General features: G+C 58.4%; 1 protein-coding gene across 3 annotated transcripts in view; it reads left to right on the top strand.

Moving 5' to 3' along the window:
• Positions 1-23,549, top strand: part of AHRR (aryl-hydrocarbon receptor repressor) — a 70,734-nt gene that overhangs the window by 18,873 nt on the left and 28,312 nt on the right. For 2 of the 3 annotated variants that reach the window (XM_046000603.1, XM_046000604.1), the window contains exon 4: positions 10,858-10,961. In XM_046000603.1, the coding sequence (XP_045856559.1) occupies positions 10,858-10,961 (104 nt within the window). Of the gene's footprint in view, positions 1-10,857; positions 10,962-23,549 lie in introns of those variants that run through there. The other variant, XM_046000606.1, reaches the window with a different exon arrangement.

The raw sequence follows: 23,549 nt of genomic DNA, 5'->3' as shown, positions 1-23,549 counted from the left end.
CTTCTGTTGAGGCCTCGGCTCATGTCTCCGGGAGGATTTGGAGGATTTGAGACGTTCCAGGCCAATTCTGGGGCACTGTGGCCCTCCCTGCTCTCCAGGAAGTGCGCACTTTGGACGCCCCCAGGTCGGCAGGCGGCACGACCAGGATGGTGCAGGAGCTTCTGGCCTTTGTCCTTTGCATTTCTTCTTCTTCTTTTGTTTTAAGATTTTATGTATTTATTTGACAGACAGAGAGATCACAAGTAGGCAGAGAGGCAGGCAGAGAGAGACAGAGGAGGAAACAGGCTCCCTGCTGAGCAGAGAGCCCGATGCAAGGCTCGATCCCAGGACCCTGAGATCATGACCTGAGCTGAAGGCAGAGGCTTTAACCCAGGTCCTTTGCATTTCTGGAGTGTAGAGAGACAGCAGCTCCGGGGGCCCCACCAGCCCCAGCAGCCACACGGCAGGCCTTTATAGAGGTCCTCGGGAAGCCCCTCTCACGGGGCACACAGCGAGGGGAGAGAGCCCTGGCCAGCCTCCTGGGGCAGGTGGCGCACTGGACTTCAGCACAGCCCCTCCGAGGAGACCCTCCTCCAGCCTCGAGCGTCTCTCATCTCTGACGGCTCCCTGGCAACCTTGCCCAAGGCCCCTGGAATCTAATTTTGGGACTTGGGTGTACTTGGCACCCTGTTCTTTTGCGGCCTCAACTCTTGCAGACAGAGTGAGTTCCATATTAACAACCTGTTACAAGGAAGACAACAGAAGAGCCACATGGTCCCTGTCCCCTTGGCATTTAGAGTCTAGTGGGGAATTCTGTGCCAAATGAATGGTTTTTTCTGTTTCCAAAAATACAGTGGAGCAGTCACCAATCAGTCTTTCTGCTGCTGACCGACAGCAGTGCGAAAATAAGACCTGAAACCTGTTACGATGTACAGTGAGACAGCAGATTAAGGAATACTGAGAGACCAAGAACCACGTGAAGCCAAGGGGTTTATAAGGAGAAAATTTAAAGGACTTCTTGCGGGAGGATGGGAATTGCAGGTGGGGACTTGAAGGGGAGATGGGGGAAGAGCAGAGACAGTGATGACCGTGTGGGCAGACTGAAGCAAACACTGTACGAAACAGTAATAGTGATGTATCGAAGGAACAAAACCAGAGACAGAGAATAAATTCCTAACCACAAAGCACATAAAAATGGAGAGAGAGACTTGAGGCACAGACGTCAGTCGTCCATGTGTTGATTTCCTGGGAAAGTTGATGAGCTAATCCATCATACAGTGTCCTGGATAGTCATCGGGACGAGAGAAACGGGCTTTCCTCTCAAGCTAGTGTAGAGAGAAAGTAGAATGAGAAAATGCAATCAGTCAACGAAAAAAAAGAAAAGAAAGGAGAAAACAGAGATATGGAAGCATGGAGAAGAAAACACAAAATCCCAGTTATGCCACAAATTACAGTAAATGGGGTCACACTGAACACGCCGACTCCAAGACAAGGGTCGTTGGAGTGCGTTGCTGCGTCAGCTTGCAAATGGCATGGAAAGGTGCTGACTGAAAGAAATCTGACGAATCCATTTTAATGCAAAAAATTTGAATTTTGGTTAAAGATATTACTGGAGGTCATGAGGGAGTCACTAGATAATGATTTTAAAAATTTAAATCAATTAAAATTTTAAATTGAAAAACTCTTATCAAGCAATAAAATAATTTAAAATTTGTGGGCTTCTAGTAACATGACCTGAGAAATACAAAACAGAAATTGACAGAACTGTTCAGAAAAATACATGAATTCATCATCACAAAAGATTTTAAGTAATTCTTTCAGTATTTAATAGATGAAATAAATACAAATCAGTAAAGGTCCCAGGAGATTTCAACGGTGCAAAAACGTGAGTGTAAAGGACACACTTAAAACACTGAAACTCCAGAGTTCACACCTTTTCAAACCCACGTGACATTTGTAAATATACTGAAGACCTATCAGTCAACAAAGCAGGTCTCAATAAATTCCAAAAGACAAAATTATGACAACTTCATGTTAGGACCTCGGTGTCATTGAGCTGGAAGTCAATAATAGAAAGATGACTTGAAACCCTTTATATTTGGAAATAAGTACAGTTGTAGATAACTCATAAATTAAAGAAGAAAGCATTATGGAAGGAAGAAAATTGTCACAAATCAAAATGTACAGGATGCAGCTAAGGTAAACCTCAGATATAAGTGACCTTATGAGTTTGTATATGAAAAGTAAAAGTGGAAAATTAATGAACTAAATACTTGGTTTAGTAGTACTGATAAAGAAAAGTAAAATATAGAGAGAATCAAAATAATGCAGGGGAAGGTACTGGGGAAATGGAAGAGAAACATACAATAGAATCCGTCCACAGTAAAACTTTTAAAGATCTGGTGAGACTGAATGGGGAGGAAAGAATCAGCAGCATCGGGGCGCCTGGGGGGCTCAGTGGGTTGAGCCTCTGCCTTCAGCTCAGGTCATGATCCCAGGGTTCTGGGATCGAGCCCTGCATCGGGCTCTCTGCTCAGCGGGGAGCCTGATTCCCCCTCCCTCTCTGCCTGCCTCTCTGCCTACTTGTGATCTCTGTCAAATAAATAAATAAATAAATAAATCTTAAAAAGAAAAGAATCAGCAGCATGAGGATGTAGAGAGAACATGCTTCTAGATGCCACAGATATATAAAAGGTATTCGGAGGGCTCCTGGGTGGCTCAGTCAGTTAAGCACCTGACTTTGGCTCAGGTCGTGATCCTAGGGTCCTGGGATCAAGCCCCACATCAGGCTCCCTGCTCAGTGGGGAGTCTCTTTGTCCCTCTGCCTCTCTCCTATTCATGCTTTCTCTCACACAAATGAATAAAATCTTTAAGAAAAGATAATTTGAGGCTATTAAGAACAAATTTATGCCAATAAATTTGAAAACATAAGTGAACCCATGGCCGAAAATTTAGCTCGTTAAAATTAACTCAAGAGGAAATAAAAACCCCAAATAGTCATATGACTATTAAAGAAGCTGAATCAGGGGGCACCTGGGTGACTCAGTCCATTAAACGTCTGACCCTTGGTTTCTGCTCAGGTCCTGATCTCACTCACAGCCGTGAGACGGAGCCCTGTGTCGGGCTCCACACTCAGCACAGAGTCTGTGCCCACCTCCCCCGTCCCGGCTGGTCCTCCCTCTGCTTGTGTGTGTGTGCGTGCTCTCTCATAAACAAACAAACAAATTAAGTCTTTAAAAAAAACTGAATCAAGAGTTAAAATCTAGGCCCAGATGGTTTTAAAGCAATTTCTACCAAATATTAAAGGAAAAATCATTCCATTCTATACTGAATTCCTGTGGTGTTGCATTGGAATTAGAGGTCGTGGTGTGAGTTCATGGTTTTCAAAACATATAGACAGCTATAGACATAGATGTGTGTGTGTTTGCCCTCTGGCAAGGGCCGGGGGAGCGGTGAGCACAGCTCACATTCTGCTCTTGGTTTCTAGACACTGTTCACCGACAAAGGAGCTCAGGCTTCCTGCCGGAGTCGGAGCAGGGAGGGCACAGGTCAGCTTGGAGCACAGGTCTGGCTCAGGGTCGAGCCAAGGGTCCTGGGGCTCTGTGCTGCGTGCCAACTCTCGTGCTCTGGGTGGCACCCACGGCACGTCTCATCTGGGTCATCTCCTCCTCCAGCCCTGGTCTAGCATCGGGCCGCCCCCGCCTGCCAGTCAGAGCCGACCTCCGTCTTGCCTGCGCGTACCTATGGAGGCAGATGGCGCGACTCAGCTCTGCTCTTCCCCATGCTACGCCCGGAGGTCAGGGGCAGAGGGGAAGCACGGGAGCTCGAAGCTCCCTGAATGGGGAAAGAATCAACAGTGTGAAGGACGTGACGAGAATGGATGCTTATAGATGCCACAGATATTTAAAGACCCCGGACCCTTGGCTCAACCTCGAGCCAGAAAGTGACACAGTTCTCAGAGAGTTTAAGAGACAAGCCACGGGACACAGCCATCCCAAAAGGGCTCCCACTGGCTAACCCTGGACCAGTTCATCATTAAAATGAAAAAGGAGAGTAATAGTTCATAACCCAGTGAATAAAATAGGGTTCCATAAACCCACCTTGATATGAATGAATGAACGAATGAATGATAGGGCAGACTGTTGATACAGGCAGGAGGAAGGGCTGTGGATAGGGGACTGCAGAGAGAGGGGCATCATGAAGTCAGTGGTCACTAACCATTGTAGCAATAACTCAGGCAGGAGTTTGTTGAGCCGCGGGGAAGCGCGACGTCTCCCGCCGGCCGGCTGCGTTTTGGAACGTGGGAAATCTCTGTAGAGAATCACGGCGGGACACGCGTGCGTCTCACACTTCTCATATTTTCCAAACACGGTGCCTGCGAGAAACGTGCGTTTGTTCATACTCCTGATGTTTTTCTTGTGTCCAGAACTTGAGGCTTTCGATGGCTGCTCTAGTCCCTTCCCCCCACCTGCGGGTCCCCACCTGCCGGGGACACTTGCCAGGGCTGTGGGCTCCCCTGCCCTGCGCAGGCATCATCTTCTGTCGAGACGCACCCACACCACGGGTCAGAGCAGGCCACGGAAAGGAACCGCGTCTCGCTCCCTCCCTCAGACTCCCGCTGTCCAGCCCCAGCACAGAGCACGCACATCCTCACGTGGACACGCTGTGTCCACTCCTCCTCCATCCGCCCCCCCAGGCCTGGGGTCTCACTGGTGTGGGGACGAGAGAGGTGAGCGTCGGCCCCTGCCTCTGGGGGCCCCTGTGTGTAATCATGAAATGATTTTGTCCCTCACAGGAGGGGGCACTGCCTGGGAGGTCCTTACTGGTGTGGGGAGACATCCAGGCTCAGATGGAGGGACCCCCCCTCCCGGGAAGGGGAGGCCAGGAGACTTGCCCCCTGCCCCCAGCCCTGTGCTGCCCATTGGGGGTCTCTTCTGGCCATGCCCGCAACCCCGGTGAAATGCCGTGTCCCGTGACCCTCCCCGGAAAGCCCAATCCGTCTGCAGAGTCGGAGCAGATCACAGATGGGGGCCCTTCTTGTGGGGCAGGCGGGAAGAGAGTGCAGGGGAGCAGCATGCCGAGCCCGGTATGTCTTCCTGGGAGCCATGAGAAAGTTTACTGTGCCCCCTCCCAGGGACAGGGCCAGCCGTCCTTGCTCTGCGAGTGTGGACGCCCCCGGAAGGGGAGAGCCCCCGCCCCCAGGAGCAGCCTGACAGGCACTCCCCACTGTGCGGCCGGGGCTGCCTGTCTTCTGGGCGGGCCGGGGGTGCTCCAGGATCCTTATCGTCCGGGTCCCTCCCCAGTCACCTGCCCTGACCGGGCGCCGTTCCCCACACATGCTAGGCGCCCCTGCTCTGCCCACTGTCCTCCCGAGGGCCTTCCCAGAGCCACCCTGTGTCCCCCGGCCCTCCCAGCCCGCCACGACCCGGCTGCTCCCCACGGCTCACCTCCCCTCCAGGGCTGGAGGCCGGGCTTGTCGGGAGAACCCGGTGGTGTTCCAGCCCCCCCGACCCTCCCTGGGCAGGAGCGGGCGGACCCCTGACCCCAGAGCAGCACAGACCACAGGCCTCCGAAGGAGGGAGGGGGGCGGATCCGTCCTGGCCTCTGGGTGCAAAGGACAGCCTGTGCCGCAGGTAGCGGGCGGCCAGCGCTCACCTCTGTGAGTAGTTTGAGGCCCTCGAGAGTCACTGTACCCCTTTCTTCCGGCCCGGGCGCCCCTTCCCCTCTGCCAAAGGCCAAATGAGGAGTTCGTTGTTCAGTCCTTGGAAAGTGAAGGAAGGGATGGTTTGAAAGTTTGGAGACTGTGAGGTGTTGGCCGCTTCATCCGCTGTAGAAACAGCAGAGGGGTCTGTGGACCCTGTTGGGGCGGACCTGTGCCCTCCAGGAGGGGCACGCCACACCCACCACGGCCCCGCTCCTGGGACGCGTGTGCTCCCCACTGACTCTTCCGCCGGGGCCTTAGTCTGGTTGGGGAGACTCAGTGTTGCGAGAGGCAGGCCAGCGATCCCCGGGGCACCGTCCGCTTCTGGACACACAGGGGCCTGGGAGAAGCCTCATGTTTGGCCCCAGAAGGGAGCCTGGTGGTGGGTGGAACTGCTGACCTCCCTCATGGTGGCCCCACATCCTGCAGGTGGGTGCCCCGACCCCCAGCGGCCTGCACGCGGCATGTCAGGGTTGTTGGACCTGCGTTACAGGGGAGCGGCAGCTCCCGGGGCCCCTGCTCTAAGTTGTCTGCCTCCTCGGCTAAGCATGCCTCCCAAGGGGCCTGGACGGAATTAGCTTCTGATGAGAAGTAGCTAGAAATAGGAGGGCGCCCCTGCTCCTCGGGGAGCAGAGCTGAGGTCACGCCATCTGCCTCCATAGGTACGCGCAGGCAAGACGGAGGTCGGCCCTGACCGGCAGGCGGGGGGCGGCCCGACGCTAGACCAGGGCTGGAGGAGGAGATGACCCAGATGAGACGTGCCGTGGGTGCCACCCAGAGCATGTGAGTTGGCACGCAGCACAGAGCCCCAGGACCCTTGGCTCGACCCTGAAATAGGGCCAGGCTTTACCAGGCATGTGTTCCATTCAGCTGCTCTGTGGACATGGACCTGTCCACCCAGGACCTGCATGTGGTCAGAACTGGGGTTTCAGTCCAGCCTGCAGTGGGGCCCCTGGCTTTTCTCTCTGTCACCTGGGTGGCAGGAGTCCAGCCCCGACCCCCAGACAACTTCCTGCCTCCCACATTCTGTGCCCCTTCCGTCCTAGAGCACTTCTCCTGCTCACCTGTCCTGTCTGCCAAGGACTCGGCTTCACCCAAGCTGGGCACAAAGTGGCTGCCCCTTCTCAGCATCACAGCACCATCCACAGCAGAGGCAGCCGAGTCTCCGAGCTTCTCCTCCACCAAGAATCCTCGGCATGTCTCACTGGCCAGCCCCAGCCCCACGACCTCAGAGCAGGCCCTGTGGTGGAACGCTGGGCCCCAGGGGCACGTGGTTTGGCCCCCGATGTGAGGGAAATGTCCCCATGTGTGAGGGAAACGCAGGTCTCCTAGCGCGCGGAGGTGGGTGTGCTGGGTGGGGGCTGGCCAGGTGCAGGCGGACCCCGTCCGAGCCTCACAGGGAAGCGGCCCCTTCCTTCTTAAGCTCCCCCCGCCTCCCCCCTGTGTGTAGCCGCAAATGGCCACTGTCCCCACATGTCTCCAATTCTCTCTGCCCCAAATGGACTTTCTCAGGGATGTCGAGTTGGTTGAAGTGAGACGCGCTGAGGTGCTCGAGGGCTCAGAGTTGCGGAGGAACTGGAGGACAGAGCAGCGCTGCTTCCGTCAGGGTTCAAGCCGCGCTGTGAGCCTCAGGGAGTCCGTGCGTTTCTGGGTGTGGGGGGCCGGGCCCGTGCCCCCCTCCGTGCCGTGTGGCCCTGAGCTCCGTGTGATAGCCAGGTGCTGAAAGCCGGACTCCGGAGGCTCTCCAGGGCGCATAGTGGCCCCCGCTGCTCTCCAGAATCCAGGCAGCGTGGGGGGCCTGGCTGCCCATGGGGTGGGGCCAGTGGGATGGGGCCGGTGGGAGCTGGCGCCCGCAGCCTGGCCTCCTTTCTGTGGGCAGGACAGCGTCAGAGGCTCCCAAGGGCCACGGGTCACTGGGCACAGATGGGCCTCCTGACCGCCGGCTGGTCCCTGGGGGCTCTTACGCCCTCGGCCCTGGCGTGCCTCCTCTCCCTGGAATTTCCTCCTCGACAAGCCAGGCCTTTGAGAGGCCCACGGCAAACCCCTGCCCACGCATCCACCGGTTTCCCAGAAGACACCCTCTACCCCACCCATTCACGAGAGCCCTTCTTCTCGACCCTTCACTCCGGGCTATCAGGTGCACAGGCAGGGTGACAGGGACCAGGTGGTGGGCTGGGTGTGGAGACCCCCCAGGGCACACCCGGCGAGGGGGCTGGGCTCTGTCTGCAGAGGCTTCCCCGGGGCACGGGCCGACCCTGTCCACAGCCCCAGCCCCCTTTCAGACCCAGCTCAGGCCAACATGTGAAACCTGGGGTCACGGGTGGGGGGGGCGGAAAGAAGGACCAGGAGAGGAAAGCCGATCCAGGGCAGGGGAGCTGGGAGGGGCCGGAGGGACAGCCCGCAGCCTGCTCACTGCCCCGTGCCCTGGGCCACCCCCCGCGGACCTGCTAGGCCATCACCGGGGCATTTGTGGATAAGGGGGACGGCAGGGCGCTGGATGGGCCCCTAACACCCATGGGAGGTCCCTACCCTGTCTCGGTTCCCAGAGGACCCCCGGACTGGGTGCAGGGGGCTGGGAAGCGAGGGGCAGATGCTGTGGGCCACAGGGACTTCCAGGAGCGCTGGCCCCCACCCCCCGCTCCGGCTCCGCGTTTGGTTTCTTTCTGTCTTGCCACAGGCCTGGGGGTGGAGCGCGTTGGCGGCTCTGCTCGCACGCGAGGCCCTGGCCGGGGTCCAGGTGGCTGTCGCTGACGGCCCCATCGCGTGACAAGAGCCCAGAGGAGGCCCCGCCGGGCGTGCCCCGCCGGGATGTGGCTGCGGAGGAGGGGAAGTGGGGGTGCCCAGATGGGGGACACGCGATGCTGGGGGCCGGTGTCCTTGTGCGGGACGTGGTGGGGAAGGGAGAGAAGTTGGAAGGGGGTCCCCTTAGGTGGGTGGCATGTGATGCTGGGGGGCTGGTGTCCTTGACCAGGGTCGTGGTGGGGAGGGGAGAGAACTGGGGGTTGCCCCCGCTGTGCTTCTGGTGGGCATGGGATGCGGCTGAGCCCAGTGAGTGTGTTCGGGGGTGAGCATCGCACAGCGTCCCCGTCATTGTGCCGGGACTCCCCCACCCCAGCCTCACAGCTGTGGGAATCCTCAGCCCCCCACAGGGTCTGCAGGGGCAAAGAGTAGGCAGGCAAGGGTTAGCCCAGCCCCACACCCCTGGTCCCTTAATCGGAGGGCCGTTTGGGGAGGGCTGGGTGCAGGGAGCTGTTTCGAGATAAGGTGAGCAGGGAAGGACGCCTGTCACGGAGTTTGCTTTGTGGGAGGCCTGGGTGTGTGGGTAGGGGGTCCAGGGGGCCCTGAAGGGGGGTCCTGTCCCTGTTCCACCCTCACTGAGGCCCAGATCTGCCCCAGGTGCTGTGCGGGCTCTGCCCTGGCGGGGAGTTGTGGCCTCCCTGTGTAGCGGCAGGACAGGACCGTCCGGGCAGTCTGGGAAGCCGGGCTCCAGTGGATGTCATCAAGGGGCTGTGAAGGGGTCGGAGGGATGGGACCGTCCCTCCGTTCTCCCTCTGCTGGCTTTCTTGGCCTTCGAGAACACAGGGTCACGTGTGGCCCCTGGCAGAGGCTCACCCCCATCGCCGGGGTTCCCTTTGGAGGGACACGGCGGCGCTGGCTTCTCCAGGGTCGGTCTGCTTCTGGGCGCGGGGGCAGAGCCGTGGGGGTTCACTGTCCGCAGCATGAAGGGAGCAGGTCTCGGACGTCCTGTACCTCACAACTCAGTGCTTCGCTGCCTTGGAGACAAGGGTGTGGGGGGCTTGCCGGCTGCCAAGGGTTTCCGTTGCAGGGAGAGGCCTGGGCTGCCTGTGTGCCCGCCGTCTCTGCACACTTGCCCGGGGAGCCCGGGTGCGACCGTTCACATCACCCACATACCCCACTTTCTGGCCATGGAAATGGGTTCATTTCTGGGAATGTTTAACGCAGGGAACAAAGCTCTAGTGCTTAGGGCAGGGAGTTGAGAGCTGGCCGGCCTCCGGGAGGGCGGGACGGGGAGACTGGAGACCAGAGCCCACGATGTGGCCGCCGCCTGTGGAGCTGTCCTGAGGGCCGCCTCCCTGCATCTGCCCCTTCGCCCCTTTGGACACTGGGTGGACAACGCGCTTGCACCTGGTCTCACAGGGCTGCAGGGCCGGCCGTGCAGCTGGTGTGGGCCGAGGGCTGGGGGTCTCCGGCAGCAGCAGTCCCGTCCTCCTGAGCCGAGGGCATTACATGGGTCTTCTCACCTGGGTGTGAGAGGCGCACATCGGGGGCCTGCAGTCCCAGAGCTCTGGGGGCCTTGCGTGCGACCCTTTGCCCCCAAGTTGCCCCGACGTCCCCTGCAGCTCTGGTGTGGAAAGCGCATGAGGGGCAGCTGCGAGGCACTCCCGGCCCTGCCATGCCCTCCGCGGAGGCTCTGGGCCCCTTTCCCTACCCCAGGGGAGCCTCCCTAATTGCTCAGGCCCAAGGGGACCCCACAACAGGGGCTGGTGAGCTGGGATATGGCCGATGTCTGTCTGTGTGACCTGTACGTCTGTCTGTCTGATCTCTTCACCCCATGGTGGAGGGAGTCAGGGGACCCGGAAACTCAACCTGGGGGCTCCTGAGTCATGCCAGGCTGGCCTTCCTGGGGCTTTCGGTCCCAGCTGGGAAGCCCGTGCCAGGGGGGCTGCCCCACACCAGGTGGGGGTGGGGGGAAGGGCTGGGGGAGCTGGAGGTGTGATGAGGTGGTGTGGGGGGTGGGGGAGGGGCTGCGGGACCCTCAAGGGCGTCCGAGTCATGTAGACCAGCAGTACTGAGTCAGGGCACCTGCTGGAGCTTGGGTCTCCAGAGAGGGGCTTTGAGGACCCCGGGACAGGTGGGGGGGTCCCTGAGCAGGATGGGACTCTGAGAGGTTTCTGCGGAGCCGAATGGGGGTGGGGTCCCCGGCGTCAGCCCCAGCCCTGAAGGCCTGATCTCCTGATTAGGACGCTGGTGCTCCCTTCAGCTGCCCCCAACAGGAGGACAGGCTACCCCAGGGCGACCTGCCGAGGACAGCCGGGTCAGCTGAGGAGTGTGGCTTTGCCTGCAGAGGGTGGCAGCCAGGAGCTGGGGAAACACAAGGTCAGCAGGTCGGGGCCCAGGAAGGGTGCTGACAGCCTCGCTTGGTTCTTCTCCGGCAGCTGTCCAGAAGGGCCTGCGGCAGCCAGCGGCCAGTGTCCCTGCACCCGAAGACCGCAGTCCGAGTTCGAGGTCCGCCGTGCTGGAGGGAAGGCTGCTGCTGGAGGTGAGCCCCCTGGCCATGCGAGCGCACACCTGGCCGTCCATGCCACCCCCCGCCCTGGCAGGTTGGACCGCTGACAATGACGTAGACGTGTTTCTGGACGGAGCTCCAGGACGGCACAGGCGCCCAGGTGGGGTCCAGCTGCTCAGGGCAGAGAAAACAGGGGTGACCTTGGTCCACGTGTCTCTAGCCTGAAAATCGTTTTCCACTCCAGGTTCTCTTGTCAGTTGTCAGTGGAGGAACCTGTTACCAGCTAAGCTGAATCACTGACCGAGGACGGCTCGCCGAGCCCCCGGGACCCGGCAGGGGTGCCTGGCTGGTCCATGTATCCGTGTCACCCCTGGGACATCAGGGGCCCGGGTCGGCCTTTTCCCCGAGATGGGGCCTCCGACCCCTGGTGAAGGGCCGTGCCCTTCCCGACCCTGTCACGTGGCCTGCCTCGCATGGGGCCGGGGAACAGCGTGGCTCAGTTCCTCCGGTGAGCTGGGGTGGCGAGGCAGAGCTCTCTGGGCTGGTTCAGGTCACTGCGCGGAGCGGGGCCCACGGCTCAGGTCACTGCGTGTGGAGCGGGGCTTACTGCCGGCACCTACAGCTCGGGGCCCAGGGCCTGGGTTTGCCCCATCTCGGGAGGGCCTGGAGGACACAGGTGGCCCATAACCAGCAGTTCAGGTGCCCCCGAGGCCATGCCTCCCCGGTGGTCCCTGAGGAGCCGGGCCCCATGTCCCCTGCATGCCTCTCAGGACCCCGGCGCCCAGTCCTCGCCTCCCTGTGTGGCGGGCGGTTCTGTCTCCCCGGGGGGGTGTCCTCGGCGGTGCTCCCCAGTCTGTCAGGCCGACGCACCGAGGGGCAGAAATGGTGGCTCATTGGCGCCTTTCACGCTAATGACCTTGAGTCTGCTTGGAGCCAATCAGGCTCTTTCCTGGGTGCTGGCAGCAGCCTTGCTTGGGTCCTGCCTGCACCCCAGTTGTCCCGCAGCAGCCAGGGCGACCTGCGGGTCCCGTGGGGGAGCCCCGGCCCCTCACCCTCCAGCCTGTGGCCGGGCTGCCGTCCTGCCACCTTCACTGCAGGGACGATCTCAGTGGTTTGCTGTTCACCGAGTCCTCTGCACGGGATGCCGGCGCCCCTCGCGGACGACAGGGGACCGAGACTGTCCCCAGGCTCACCTCTCCTGCTTCTTGCTCACGCCCTTCCGTCCACCTCCCACCTCGATACCGTCCCTGACCACATCAGCAACTTCCCACGGTCTGTGCGTGAGCTCCTGGGCGCTCCGGTGTTTGCCGTGAGGGCTGCGGTGGCGGGCACATTCCCCTCCGGACCCTCAGCCTCAGATGACCTCACTTGGCCTCACCCGATGCACAGATGGAAAACGTCTGCGCTGACCGGAGGGGAGCCAGAGAGGCTTGTGTCTAGAATTTGGGGCTTCCCACCTGCCCACCATAACCCGTGACTCCCCATGGTCCCCATGGAACTCCCGTGGTCCCCCAGAATTTCCCACAGTCCCCACAGGGACCCCCTTACCCCTACGGCCGCCATGACCCTTTATGACCCCCACGTCCCCATGATTTTCCGTGACTCTCCATGGCCCCCATGACCCCCACTGGTCCCCTAGGGAGCCCCAAAACCCCACATACCTTCCACATCCCCCAAGGCATCCCCCTTCAACCCTGCTGACGTGAGTGTTCTCGTGAAGATCAAGAACCTTATAAGTCACTTCCTTTAAAAAAAATATGAGGAAGTACATACCTGTGTTGAATCTCCATGAAACTTCAGTATGGGGGGTGCCTGGGGGCCCCTTCTGGGAGCGCCTGCAGGTTTCAGTGCCGTCTGCAGCAGGGTGGCTTCTGGCAGCACGCGAGCTTTCAGAATATCGTGGTTTCCATAGGAGATGTATTTTCATGCTTCATTACTTATCGTGTTTCTTGAATATTAATTTTCCCTCTACAGTTGGATTTTTCTGTCAGTGCTGGTAAGCTTGGGGCTGGAAAACATTGTGCTTGAGTTTTATTCCCGGTGAAAGATGACTGGCATGGCTCGTTTTCTAATTCAAAATTAAGGTAAAATCGTAAACGTGAAATCTTTAAACTTTGTCCCAACTGCAAATGTGGGAGCACGAGCCCACAGCACCCCGCTCTCCTGTTGGAGCCCAGGGCACTGCTGTGTCTGCACCACTCGTGTCCACACCGCCACCCTCTGGCCCCTCTGTGGGTCCCCAGCAGCTGTCCTACCCTCCGCACAAGGACTGGGTCCCCCCTGAGGTCCGCAGGACGTGGAGGGGACACTGAGGTCCTTGTACAGCTGAAGCCCAGGAAGTGGCCAGGCCTGTGCCTGCAGGAGCACAGCAGCTCCCTCAGAGCTGGGAGGGCGGGAAGGGCGGTACCTTGTCCCAGACCTGCCTCGGCCCAGGGTCTGCGGGTCTGCGGAGTGACCCTCTGGGACAGGACCCAAGGCTGCAGGTCAGTTTGCCTGGGCACAGGGGCTCTTCCGCTGGCCCCCGAAGTCTCCTTCAGCCAGCTCTTGTAGCATGCTCTCTGTGACCACAGAAGTTTCTGGAAGTTCCCTTGGGTTGGAAATGAGCTAGGTTGTATATTGAGTGTTCTCACTGCGTTTCTATTGTGGGGGTTCTCAAACTTGGGAATTAGAGAATCTTTTTGAAGTTTAAAAATATTCCCTAACAGCAAAACAAACAAATCCAGCCACAAAGAAAGTGAAAAGAAACAAGAAAATCCAGCTCTTATTTCCAATCTTCAGTCTCTTAAAGACAAACTGGAAAAATGAGAGGTTTATGGCAGTCATCATAAATTCATAAAATTAAAAGGCCTACGGTCTGATGTCTGCTATTTTTAGATGAAAAAAAAAACAAGATTTGGAGCTGTTGGGGGCCCAGGGTCTCTGTTGGGGTTGGGCCAGGGCCTGGTGTTTCTTTGTCCATGGTTAGTCCTCTTGGGCTCGTGACCCCTCAAGAAGCCAGTGCCTTGGTAAAGGCACAGGGTGGGGGGTGACGGGAGGTGTGGGATGGGATAGGCAGGTTCTGGAAACATACACATTAGGTCACAAATAGCAACGTCCTGCATTTCTAGTCCCACTTCTAAGATGGGCTGTAGTGTTTAGTGTGGACATGGCAGTGTGCTAGCGGGAACTGTGGACTACTGGCCACCTGGCGCTAGCTAGAGTTCAAGCATACCATGGGTACATTTTCTAACACTCACTTTTAAGTTCATGCATGCTGAAATTTGTTCTCATTGGTGGTGTGGTGTGGCCACCATCATAATGAAGACACACAACAATTCCGTTGTGCCCAGTTTTCCCCAGGGCACCCACGTGCCGTACCCCAGCCACCCCACCCGTGTTCTTCAGCCCTTGTGGCCTTCTCCAGCTGCCATGCTCAGGATGCCTGGGGTGGCTTCCTACAGCAGGGAACTTGGGCAGCAGTGACCCAGGCCCGTGGCTGCAGGGAGCACAGTTGGTTTTTGTCATTCCGTGGTGTGCTCACATCTCAGTGTACTTGTCCTCTAACTGGGGAGGGACATTTGAGTTTCCAGGATTTGGTGTTATGAATAAAGCTGTAACAAACACACATGCAGGTTTCTCTGTGTACCTTGGTTTGGGTTTTGTTTGGGTAATACCCACGTGTGAGGTTGCTGGGTTCTGTGGTAAGTGTGGACGGGAGTGTCCACACCCTCGTGACCAGCGATGCTGAGCGTCTTCTCATGAGCTCACTTGCCACCGAGAGAGGCCCTTTGCACACAGTCTGTGCAGATACTTGCCCACTTAAAAAATCAGGCTGTTTGCTTCCTTACTTTTGACTTTGGACTTCTTTATGTATTCTGGACACACGATCTTTGTTGAATGTATGATTTGTAAGTCATTGCTTCTAGTCTGCCTTGTCTTTTCGTTATCTTGACAGCTTCTTGCAGAGAATGAATGTACCTAATTTTGACAAAGCCCAATTTATCGATTTTTAAATAGATCATTGTATTGGTATCACATTTGAGAACACTTAAAGGTTGAAAAGATTTTTATTTCATGTTTGCCTCCAAAGTTATATAGTTTCCTGTTTTTACGTTCAGGTTTATGGCTCCTTTTAAGTTAACTTTGGGCTCATGGTGTGAGGTTTGGGCTAAGGTTTGGGCTGAGATATACTTGTTTTGCATGTTAATATCCTCGTGTTTGCCCCAGTTTTGTGTCTGTTTCTGGACTCTCTTCTGCTATTGACTGTGTGCATGAACTTTCACAAACAGACACCAGCCCACCTCGGTCACAGCAGCTGTACAACATGTCTTGAAATTGGGTAGTGTGACTTTTCCAATTTGTGTTCTTTTTTAGGAATTGTTTGGCTTTTCTACGTTTCTCTGTTTTTCCATATAAATTTTAGAGTTAGCTTGTTGCTACCTACAAAAGTTACTGCCAGGATTTGGACTGGGATTGGGTTAAATCAGTAGGTCAGGTTGGGAAGAACCGACACCTACCAGTGCTAACCCCAGGGCACAGGCACACCATTTGGTCTCTTGCTGCTTTCCTCCCTGCCTGTCATGTGTGGCATGGAGAGCCTGTGTATATTGTTAGGGTTAGACCTAAGTGTTTTCTGTCTCCATGGCTATTACACCATTTCTTAATTTCAATTTCATTATTATATGGAAATACTATATTCCAGTACTATATAGAAATCCATTACTATCTAGAAATAGAACACCATAGAAATGACTTATTTTTCTAGGTTGACTTTGTAGCTGTGAACTTGCTGAATTCATTAGTAATTTTCAGAGTTTTGTTTTTTGTGGGTATTTTTGGTAGATTCTGTGGGAATTTTTAACATAGATTTTCATGTTGTCTGAAAATAGAGATGGTTTTTATCTACTTGTTCAGTCTACACACTTTATTTTTCTTGTCTTACTGCCCTTCGGGGGCTCCCTGAGCAACATAGAGAAGGAGAGGGGACATCTCTGTCAGGCTCGTTCCCGGCTGTGAGGGGAAACCTGGAGGCTTTCAGTGGTAAGTATTAGCTCAGATTTGTTTTTCAGGTTTTGTTTGTTCTGTTTTTGGTGCATGCCTTATGTCAGATTAGGAAATTTCCCTCTCGCCCCTGTTTTCAGAGAGTTCTTATTACAGACGGGAATGAGTGTTGTCAAATGCTTCGTCTGCATCCACTGACATACACGATCACGGCTTGTTTCCTCCAGTCTGTTAAGATTATAGTGACATTGATTCATTTTCCAATGTTGGCCCAAACTTGCTAGCTTGGGAAGATCTTATTTACACGTTGCTGGGTAAAATTTGATTGTATTTTGTGGGGATTTTTGCGTTGGTGTTTATGAGAACTATGTTTGTAGCTTTGTTGTAGTGTCTGGTTCGGCAGCGTGCTGGGGCTTCAGGAGGTCCCGTGAGATTGCTGCCTCCTCTTCTGTTCTTTTGCCCTGAAACGTTTGTTAGAACCAGTTTATTGGGGAATATTGGGAGTTTTCTTTGTTAGGTTGCGGGGAAGGAGTGGAGGGAGAGAGTGTGTGCGCTTGTGCCGTGGGGGAGGAGCAGGGGGAGGGAGAGGGAGGATCTCAAGCAGATCCCCCGCTGAGTGTGGAGCCCAACTCGGGCTTGATCCCACGGCCCTGAGATCAGGACGGGAGCCGACGTCAAGAGTCGGATGCTCAACCAGCTGAGCCGCCCAGACGCCCCCTTTGTTAGAAGCTTTTAAACAATGGATTCAACTGCTTCAGTCACTGTGGGACTGTTGAGTCATCTGTTCTAGTGTGAATTTTCGTAGCTGCGTCTCTCAGGGAGTTGGTCCACGTCCTCTGCTTTACTGATTCGTGGGCGCACAGCGGTCAAGGTTTTCGCATGTTGTCCTGTCAGTGTCTGGAGCTTCACAGCTTTGTCTCCTTTCTGATTCTGTCGGTAATTTGTGACTCATTTCTTTCTTAGGTTAGAGGTTTATTCATTTTACAGATGTTTTTCAAAGACACAGCTGTTGGTTTCATTGATTGTTGCTATGGACAGCATGTTTGCATTCCTCCCCTGCCTACTTAATATAATTTGAATTCATCTTAGACCGAAAGCCCAGTGTGAAGGTGTTAGGAGGCGGAACCATTGGGGGGTGCTTAGGTCATGAGGGGGGTGCGTCATGGACAGGATCGACGCCTCAGAAGAGGGACCCCAGAGAGCTTCCTTGCCCCTTCTGCCCTGTGGGGTTAGTGAAAAGCCATCCATGAGCCAGAAAGTAGGCCCCCACTTACCTGTCACTGGGTGAGGTGTTCTGTAAACACCAGTGACATCGAGGTGGTTGGCAGCGTTCAAGTCTTTTACGTCCTTGTCGGTTTCTGTCTCGTGTCAACCTGAGAGACAAGTGTCTGCGTCTTCTGGTGTCGTCGTGGAGTTTTGTCTTTTTCTTTCAGCTCGGTCAGTTTGGCCTCGCGGGTCCGCAGTTCTGCTGCAGAGGACGTACGCGTCTAGGGTTTTCGTGCTCTCGTGACGAACTGGCCTTCTCCACTGAGACGCGTAAAGCGCCTCTTTGTTCCTGGCAGCTTCCCTTGCCGGGGCGTCTACTTCGGCCGACCTAATCCGGGCAGCCAGGCCGTCTGATTGCTGCTTGCTTGGCATATCTCGTCCGTCCTTCTCTTTCTAACTGGTCTGTGGTGCTACGTACAGCGTGTGGGTTCCAGCCGCCAGGCAGGCGGAGGTTTGCTCGGCGGTTAGGGCAGCGCACTCAGACTGAGCCGTTCTCTGCACGCGGAGAGAGCCTCACGCCCTCGGGGTGGCAGCGGCCGTGGGGCTCAGCCAGCGAGATCTCTCCCAGAGAGCGCCCTGCCCTGGCGGCCGGGCTCCCCGCACGGGCACCGCGGGGCCGGGCCCTGCCTCCTGGCGCAGCCCCTCAGAGCCCCCGCCCTGCCTTCCCGGACCTGTTCCGCACATACCCCCGGCCGCAGCGAGGACCGCCGCGGGTCACGCACGGAGGCTGGGGCTCCTTCCCCATACCTGCTCGCTCCTGGGAGCCTCTTCTGGTCCTCGGGCTAGAACGCCCGCCCCCCGTTTCTCTCGGAGCTTAGCCTCCGCGGCCCTGTGGTGGTTCTATGCGTGGGCCCAGTCAGGGGACCGAGGGCCCCAGCCCTGACCGCCCCGAGGGGCAGCTTTCCCTCGGGCGCTTGCACGCACACACGCCTGCTCGCCTGCCCGTCCAGCTCGTCGGTTGGTGGAGGGAGGTCTGTCCCCACAGAGGGCAGCTCCGGAGGACAGCGGCGGCCTGGGCCGTGCACACGGGTGACGGCGGCGCAAGTTCATGTTGTTCGAATGTGGCTCGGACATGGAAATGTCCTCGTCACAGCTGTGGAGGCCAGGAGCCCAAAATCGGTGTCACTGGGCCAAAAGTCAGGTGTGGGTGCGTGGGTCCCTCCGGGCGGCTTTAGGGGAGGGTACGTCCCATCCCCCATGTCTGCTGACAGCCGGTCCTCCCTGTGCTTCTGCGCCCTCAGAAGGACACCGTCCTATGGACGTGGGGCCGCCCTAGTCCAGAGTGACCTCAGCTTAATGCAACCGCGGCCGCCGAGATTCTTCCCCGAATCGGGTCACTGTCCCAGGTTCCATGCGCACATGACTTTGGGGGCCGCTATTGAACCCCGTACACCTGTCCACTTGCAGGGCGGGAGCCTTGGGCTAGAGCACAGGCTGGGGCAGAAACTTGGGCTTCCTCACCTCCAGGGTCCAGGCGCTTCCCTGCTCCTGGTGCCGGAGCTCGGCCCCCCGGGTGCTGGGGCTGTTCTGGACCAGGGGGACTCACCCGGTCCTCCGTAGCCTGGAGGGCAGATGCTGCCATTGTGACCATTTTACAGATGGGGAAATGGAGGCCAAGGGAGCTTCTCTAGGTTGCCCCCTGCCACATACCAGCAAAGGCGGAGCTGGAACTGCCCCCCCACCCCGTGAGCCTCCCTGCAAGCTGGTGTCCGGTGGCCCTGTGGGCTCGCTGGTGAAGGGCTGCTGTCTGACCAGAGGCCTGGCGCAGCTCACTCCACACCCGCAGAGCACTTCCAGGCCTTGCTTCCAGCCCCAAAACCTTTGGGGCTGGCTGGCTGGGGTGTCGTGTGTCAGACTCGGGGGCACAGTTACGAGGCCCTCCGTCCCCGCTGGCCAGACTGAAACAGGAAGGAGGCGGGAGGGTGCCGTGGCTGGTGGCTGGGTGCCGGAAGGACACCGGGGCTTGTGCTAAACCCGGCATCGTAGAGGACTCCCCCAGCATCTCATGGAGAATGTCAGTCGGAGCCCCGTCAGACAGCGGAGGGCAGAGGGCCTCAAGCCTCTGACACGTCCAAGGGAAGGCTGGCCGGGCAGACCCAGGGAGCGAGGGCCAGGGTTCCCGGGCCCCATGGTCTGCTGTGGGGCTTCACAGGTGAACCAGCCCTCACGGGGGCCCAGAGACGCGTGGGCAGGGGTCCCGGAGAAGCCCCGGTGTGGGAGCGCAGGGGGGGCAGAGGATGGTACAGGCTGAGAGGCGGCTGGATGGCTGCTTGGGGGACGAGCGGGTCTCCGGCAGACCAGCCTCACTGGGGGGACTTAAAAGGAAAAGCTATGAATCAAGGAGTCCGTGGTTCCTTCATAATTCCGCAGTCCTTGGGAACTACTGCGGAAATCATCTGGGACAGTGGTGACCAGGTGTGGGCCCCTGGGCCCCTTTCCACAGACACGACTGCCAGCTGGACATAGACCGCAGCCAGCACCAGGGGGCCCGGGACCAGGAGAGACTCCGCGCAGGCACACGGCCCTGCGGCCATGGGGGTAGAGCCGCCCCCGCCCCCCCCCCGCGGAAGAGGGTTGGGATCTGGGGGCACGGCTGGGGTGGGCGGCAGTACTGCGGGCCATCTGCTGACCCAGCCTCAGCCCGCAGCACGAGGACAGGCCCGGCGCCTATGCGGAGTCCCACGGCCCGGACAGACCCAACGACGCCACGTCAGGCTTGTCCCCACCAGAACTCGTGGCTCCGTCCTGGGGGCTGTCCCCACCCATTCCTAAACCCCCGCACACAAGAGGGGCACAGACCCTTCCCAGGAGGGAAGGCAGCTCAGGCAAACAAGGCTGATGGCGGGCGTCTCCTCACAGCGTCCATGAAATGCAAACAGGTACCACAGAAGGGAATAATCAGAGGTTTTGGAAAAGCTCAAGAATTAAAGCATGAGAGCAAACTTAGGAACCGTGGGAAGACCCAGGGCTGAGCTGAAGGGTCACTTCGGCTTCTCCAAGAGGGAGAGGAAGCTAGGTGGGGAATATAGGCCCCAAGAGGCCCACACGCTCCAGTTCCAGAAAGATGGGGGGTGGGAACCAGCCAGGAGGGTTTCCCAGAACCGAGGGCTGGGTTTCCGGCCCGAAGGTCCTCCTGCACGGCCAGCAGAGCGGACGGAAAGGACCACGGTGTTCGCCTTTCTGAGATCCCAGCTCCCCCGCCCCCACCCGAGAACATCCCAGATGCTCCCAGAGGGAAAGCGCTGAGCCTCGGGGTCTGGGCCTAGAAGGCCACGGGAAAGCGCCTGCTGGTGAGGCAAGAAGGTGTTGTCTTCCCCAGGGACCCCCACGCCTGCCTGCTCGGAGAGTGAGGCCGAGAAGAGCCAGGGTGAGGCCCCAGCAGCAGGGGAAGGGGTTCTCTGCGCACCCGAGATCGGGTCCCGCCTGTGTCAGCCGCGGAAACCTGTGGTCATGGAGGCTCCACCCGGGGCCTCGCGCGGGGCTGTGGGGCAGCCGTGTGAGGGCGGCGGGCAGGTGCACACAGCCCCAGGCTGGCAGCGAGCTCTGAAAGTGTCTGAAACCAGGGAAGCCTGAGAGCGGCTGTCCATGAGCCCGGGGGCGCCGGGCCGGTTGTGACAGGCTCTAAGGTCTTGCCCGCCCAGCTGTCACCCTTCGTCTCACGAGTGGACGTTTGGTCGGAACTGCCATCGCCCAGCGTCCTCCGACGTCCCTGCTACTTGGCGGATCTCTTCGAACCTGGGATTTCCGGCTCCTGGGTCTCTTCTGAGCCTGCCTCCTGCAGAGGCGCACAGACGGTCCCGTCCCTGCGGCCCGTCGAGGGCACACGGGCCCCCGGAGCCTACTGTGCTCTCACTGCCTGGGGCCGGTTTCTGCCGTCATCTTCGGTGTTGCCACTCACGCGCTTTCTCTGGCTTCCCTTTCTCTCCAGTTTTCCAGTGAATAGACCAAGGCTCCTTACTCTAGTTTTTGGAACCTGCTTCTGTCCTTACGGGGATGGCCTGGAGAAGCAGCCATGGCTTTTTGCAGCTCCTGGGCCCGTGCACCCTCCCAGGCCGCTGCTCTCCCGGACCCCGGGCGCCGACGCTGTCTCGCGGTTGACTCCTGGGCTGCGCGGGTTCTAGTCTTCGGTCCTCACGTTGTACGGACGCCCCCCTTTGCCGTGGGGACCGCCTGGGTGTGTTTCTCTCCTGAGAGCTTCCTCCCGGGGTGGGGGGTCTGCTGGGGTCGCAGCTGGAGCATGTTACGCCTTCACGCTTGGGAAGAATTTGGCTGAACGTACGATCTGGGGTCCGAGCTTCTTTCCTCCTGCCGTCAGAGACAGGCTCCGTCATGGGCAGTCCCCGAGCGGCTGTGGCCGAGGGTCTGGGACGTGGGGCGTCCCCCGCTGCGGGCTCAGACCGGGCCCCCCCGCTCTGCACTCCTGCTTCTGTCTTCGGGGCTGCTCTGACCCGGGTGTCCGCGCCTGCTCGCCGGCCCTCCCGCTGCTGGGATGTCTTCACCTCCTCCTCCCCGCCGCCGCCCCGTGCCCGTGCAGCACACCAGAGCCTGCGGCACACCAGAGCCTGCACGGTGTGACCTCCTTGCTTGCAGGGTCACACCTCCCACGGCCACTGGATTCACCCATCACGTTTCTCGTTCGTATTCCGGTTTGCTAATTTCATCTTTTCTTATCTCCTGAAATAAAATTCAACTCATCTTTCTGTTCCGACCCCTCCCCCCACCGCCCCCCGGCTGCTCCCGAGCTCCTGTCCCTGCTCCTCTGAGGACCTGTGTGCCGGACCAGGCGGGGCGGCCGGCCACTCCCTGCAGCGCACCCTCTCACCGTCCCACCAGGGCTGGCGATCCCTGGGCCGCAGCAGAGCCAGGTCCCTCCTCCCACCGTTCTCTGGCTGCCCCCCATACCCAGCCCCCTCCTCTCCTGCCCTCCCTGGCCCCAGGTAGCTTTCATGGGGCTCTTCCCGTTGTCCTCCCGGGCCTGATTTGGGGGAGGAGGAGCCAGAGCCAGTGCGGGCCAGGAAGCCCTGCGTCCACGTTTGATGGGACGACCTGCGGGCAGGGGATGTGGATGCAGGCTGGTTGCATCCAGTGTGCTGAGCTGTGGGCTGCCCCAGGATCCTCGGCGGGGGCAGGGGGGGTGTCCCAGCGGTTCCCAGTAGTTCCCAGCGGTTCCCGGGCACTCCTGGGCCTGGGGATGGAGACTCATGCGGGGCACTGTCTGAGCCAAGAGCCACACTGGTGCGGTTTCTGGACTAGTTCTCAGGACCCTAGAGACTTCCCACCTTCAGACCATGGCTCTTGTAAAGAAACACCTAGAAACCCAACTTCCCACCGGACCTCAGGAGACAAACTTGGCCGGAGCCTGTCACCTTCCGTGGCTCCTCCACACGGTACTCGGCCGAGTTAAGAGACCCCAGAAACACAGGCTGAGAAGAGCAGACACAAAACCTCAGCAAAGTCATGACCAAAACTTGGGGCTGCCTGACACAGAAAGGGGGACACAGTAGGGATCCACCTGAAGGACAGGGCAGGGCGGTCAGGCCCAGGGGGACAGTGAGGGAGTGGGGGGCGTCCCAGCCCACTGAGAGGGGACCGGACTCGGACAGAGGGGTCTTGGGATTGGGGCCTAACTCCGTGGTCAGGAGCAAGTGCAGGGCCACTCCCCACCCCCAAGCTGCTGGGGTTGACTGGCTTCAGGAGGGGCGTCCTGTGACCCCCCCTCTGTCCTGACTTCTGAAAGATGGGAGCAGGGGGAACAGGGAAGTGCTGGTGTGTTCCTGGACCTGTGGCCGGTGACAGGCCTTGGATGCTGCGACCTCCAGAGGGTCTCCCTCCTCCCGGTCCCCAGGCTCCTGCTTCGGTCTTTCTGCTCGGAGGAGTCTGCCTTTGGTTATCTCCTGTTGTACCTGCTGGACCCAGTCTTCTGGAGCCCCTTGCAGTTTCTTTCAGGGGCTCCCCAGAGGCCTCAGGCCAGGAAGGCACGTCCCCCACCTCACCTCCTTGGCCTGCTGCCAGCCTGACGATGTGCCTGGGGCATCCCAGGCTGAGCTGAGTGCCCTGCCCACTGGCTCGCGCCACTTCTGAACCTTGTCTTGCCCTGGCCTGAGAGGTTGTGCCCTCTGCCCAACCAGTGGCCTCCCTGTGAGGTCGGAAGTACATGGCTCCTGGCCCCATCTCGGCAGCTGGATCAGGTATCTGGGACCTGACCAGGCTTGGCCTCTTTTTGGCTTTTAGATCATTAGGACTCTCTACCATGAACTCCCCCCGCCATCTATTAACCCTCTAATATCTACCATGAACCCTGACCTTCCACTGTGAATCCCTGACCATCTACCACCATGGACCCTGGACATCCCACTGTGAGCCCCCAGTCACCTA

Source organism: Meles meles, chromosome 3 (assembly GCF_922984935.1).
Source record: "Meles meles chromosome 3, mMelMel3.1 paternal haplotype, whole genome shotgun sequence".
Taxonomy (NCBI): domain Eukaryota; kingdom Metazoa; phylum Chordata; class Mammalia; order Carnivora; family Mustelidae; genus Meles; species Meles meles.
This window is presented reverse-complemented; position numbering and strand designations above follow the sequence as displayed.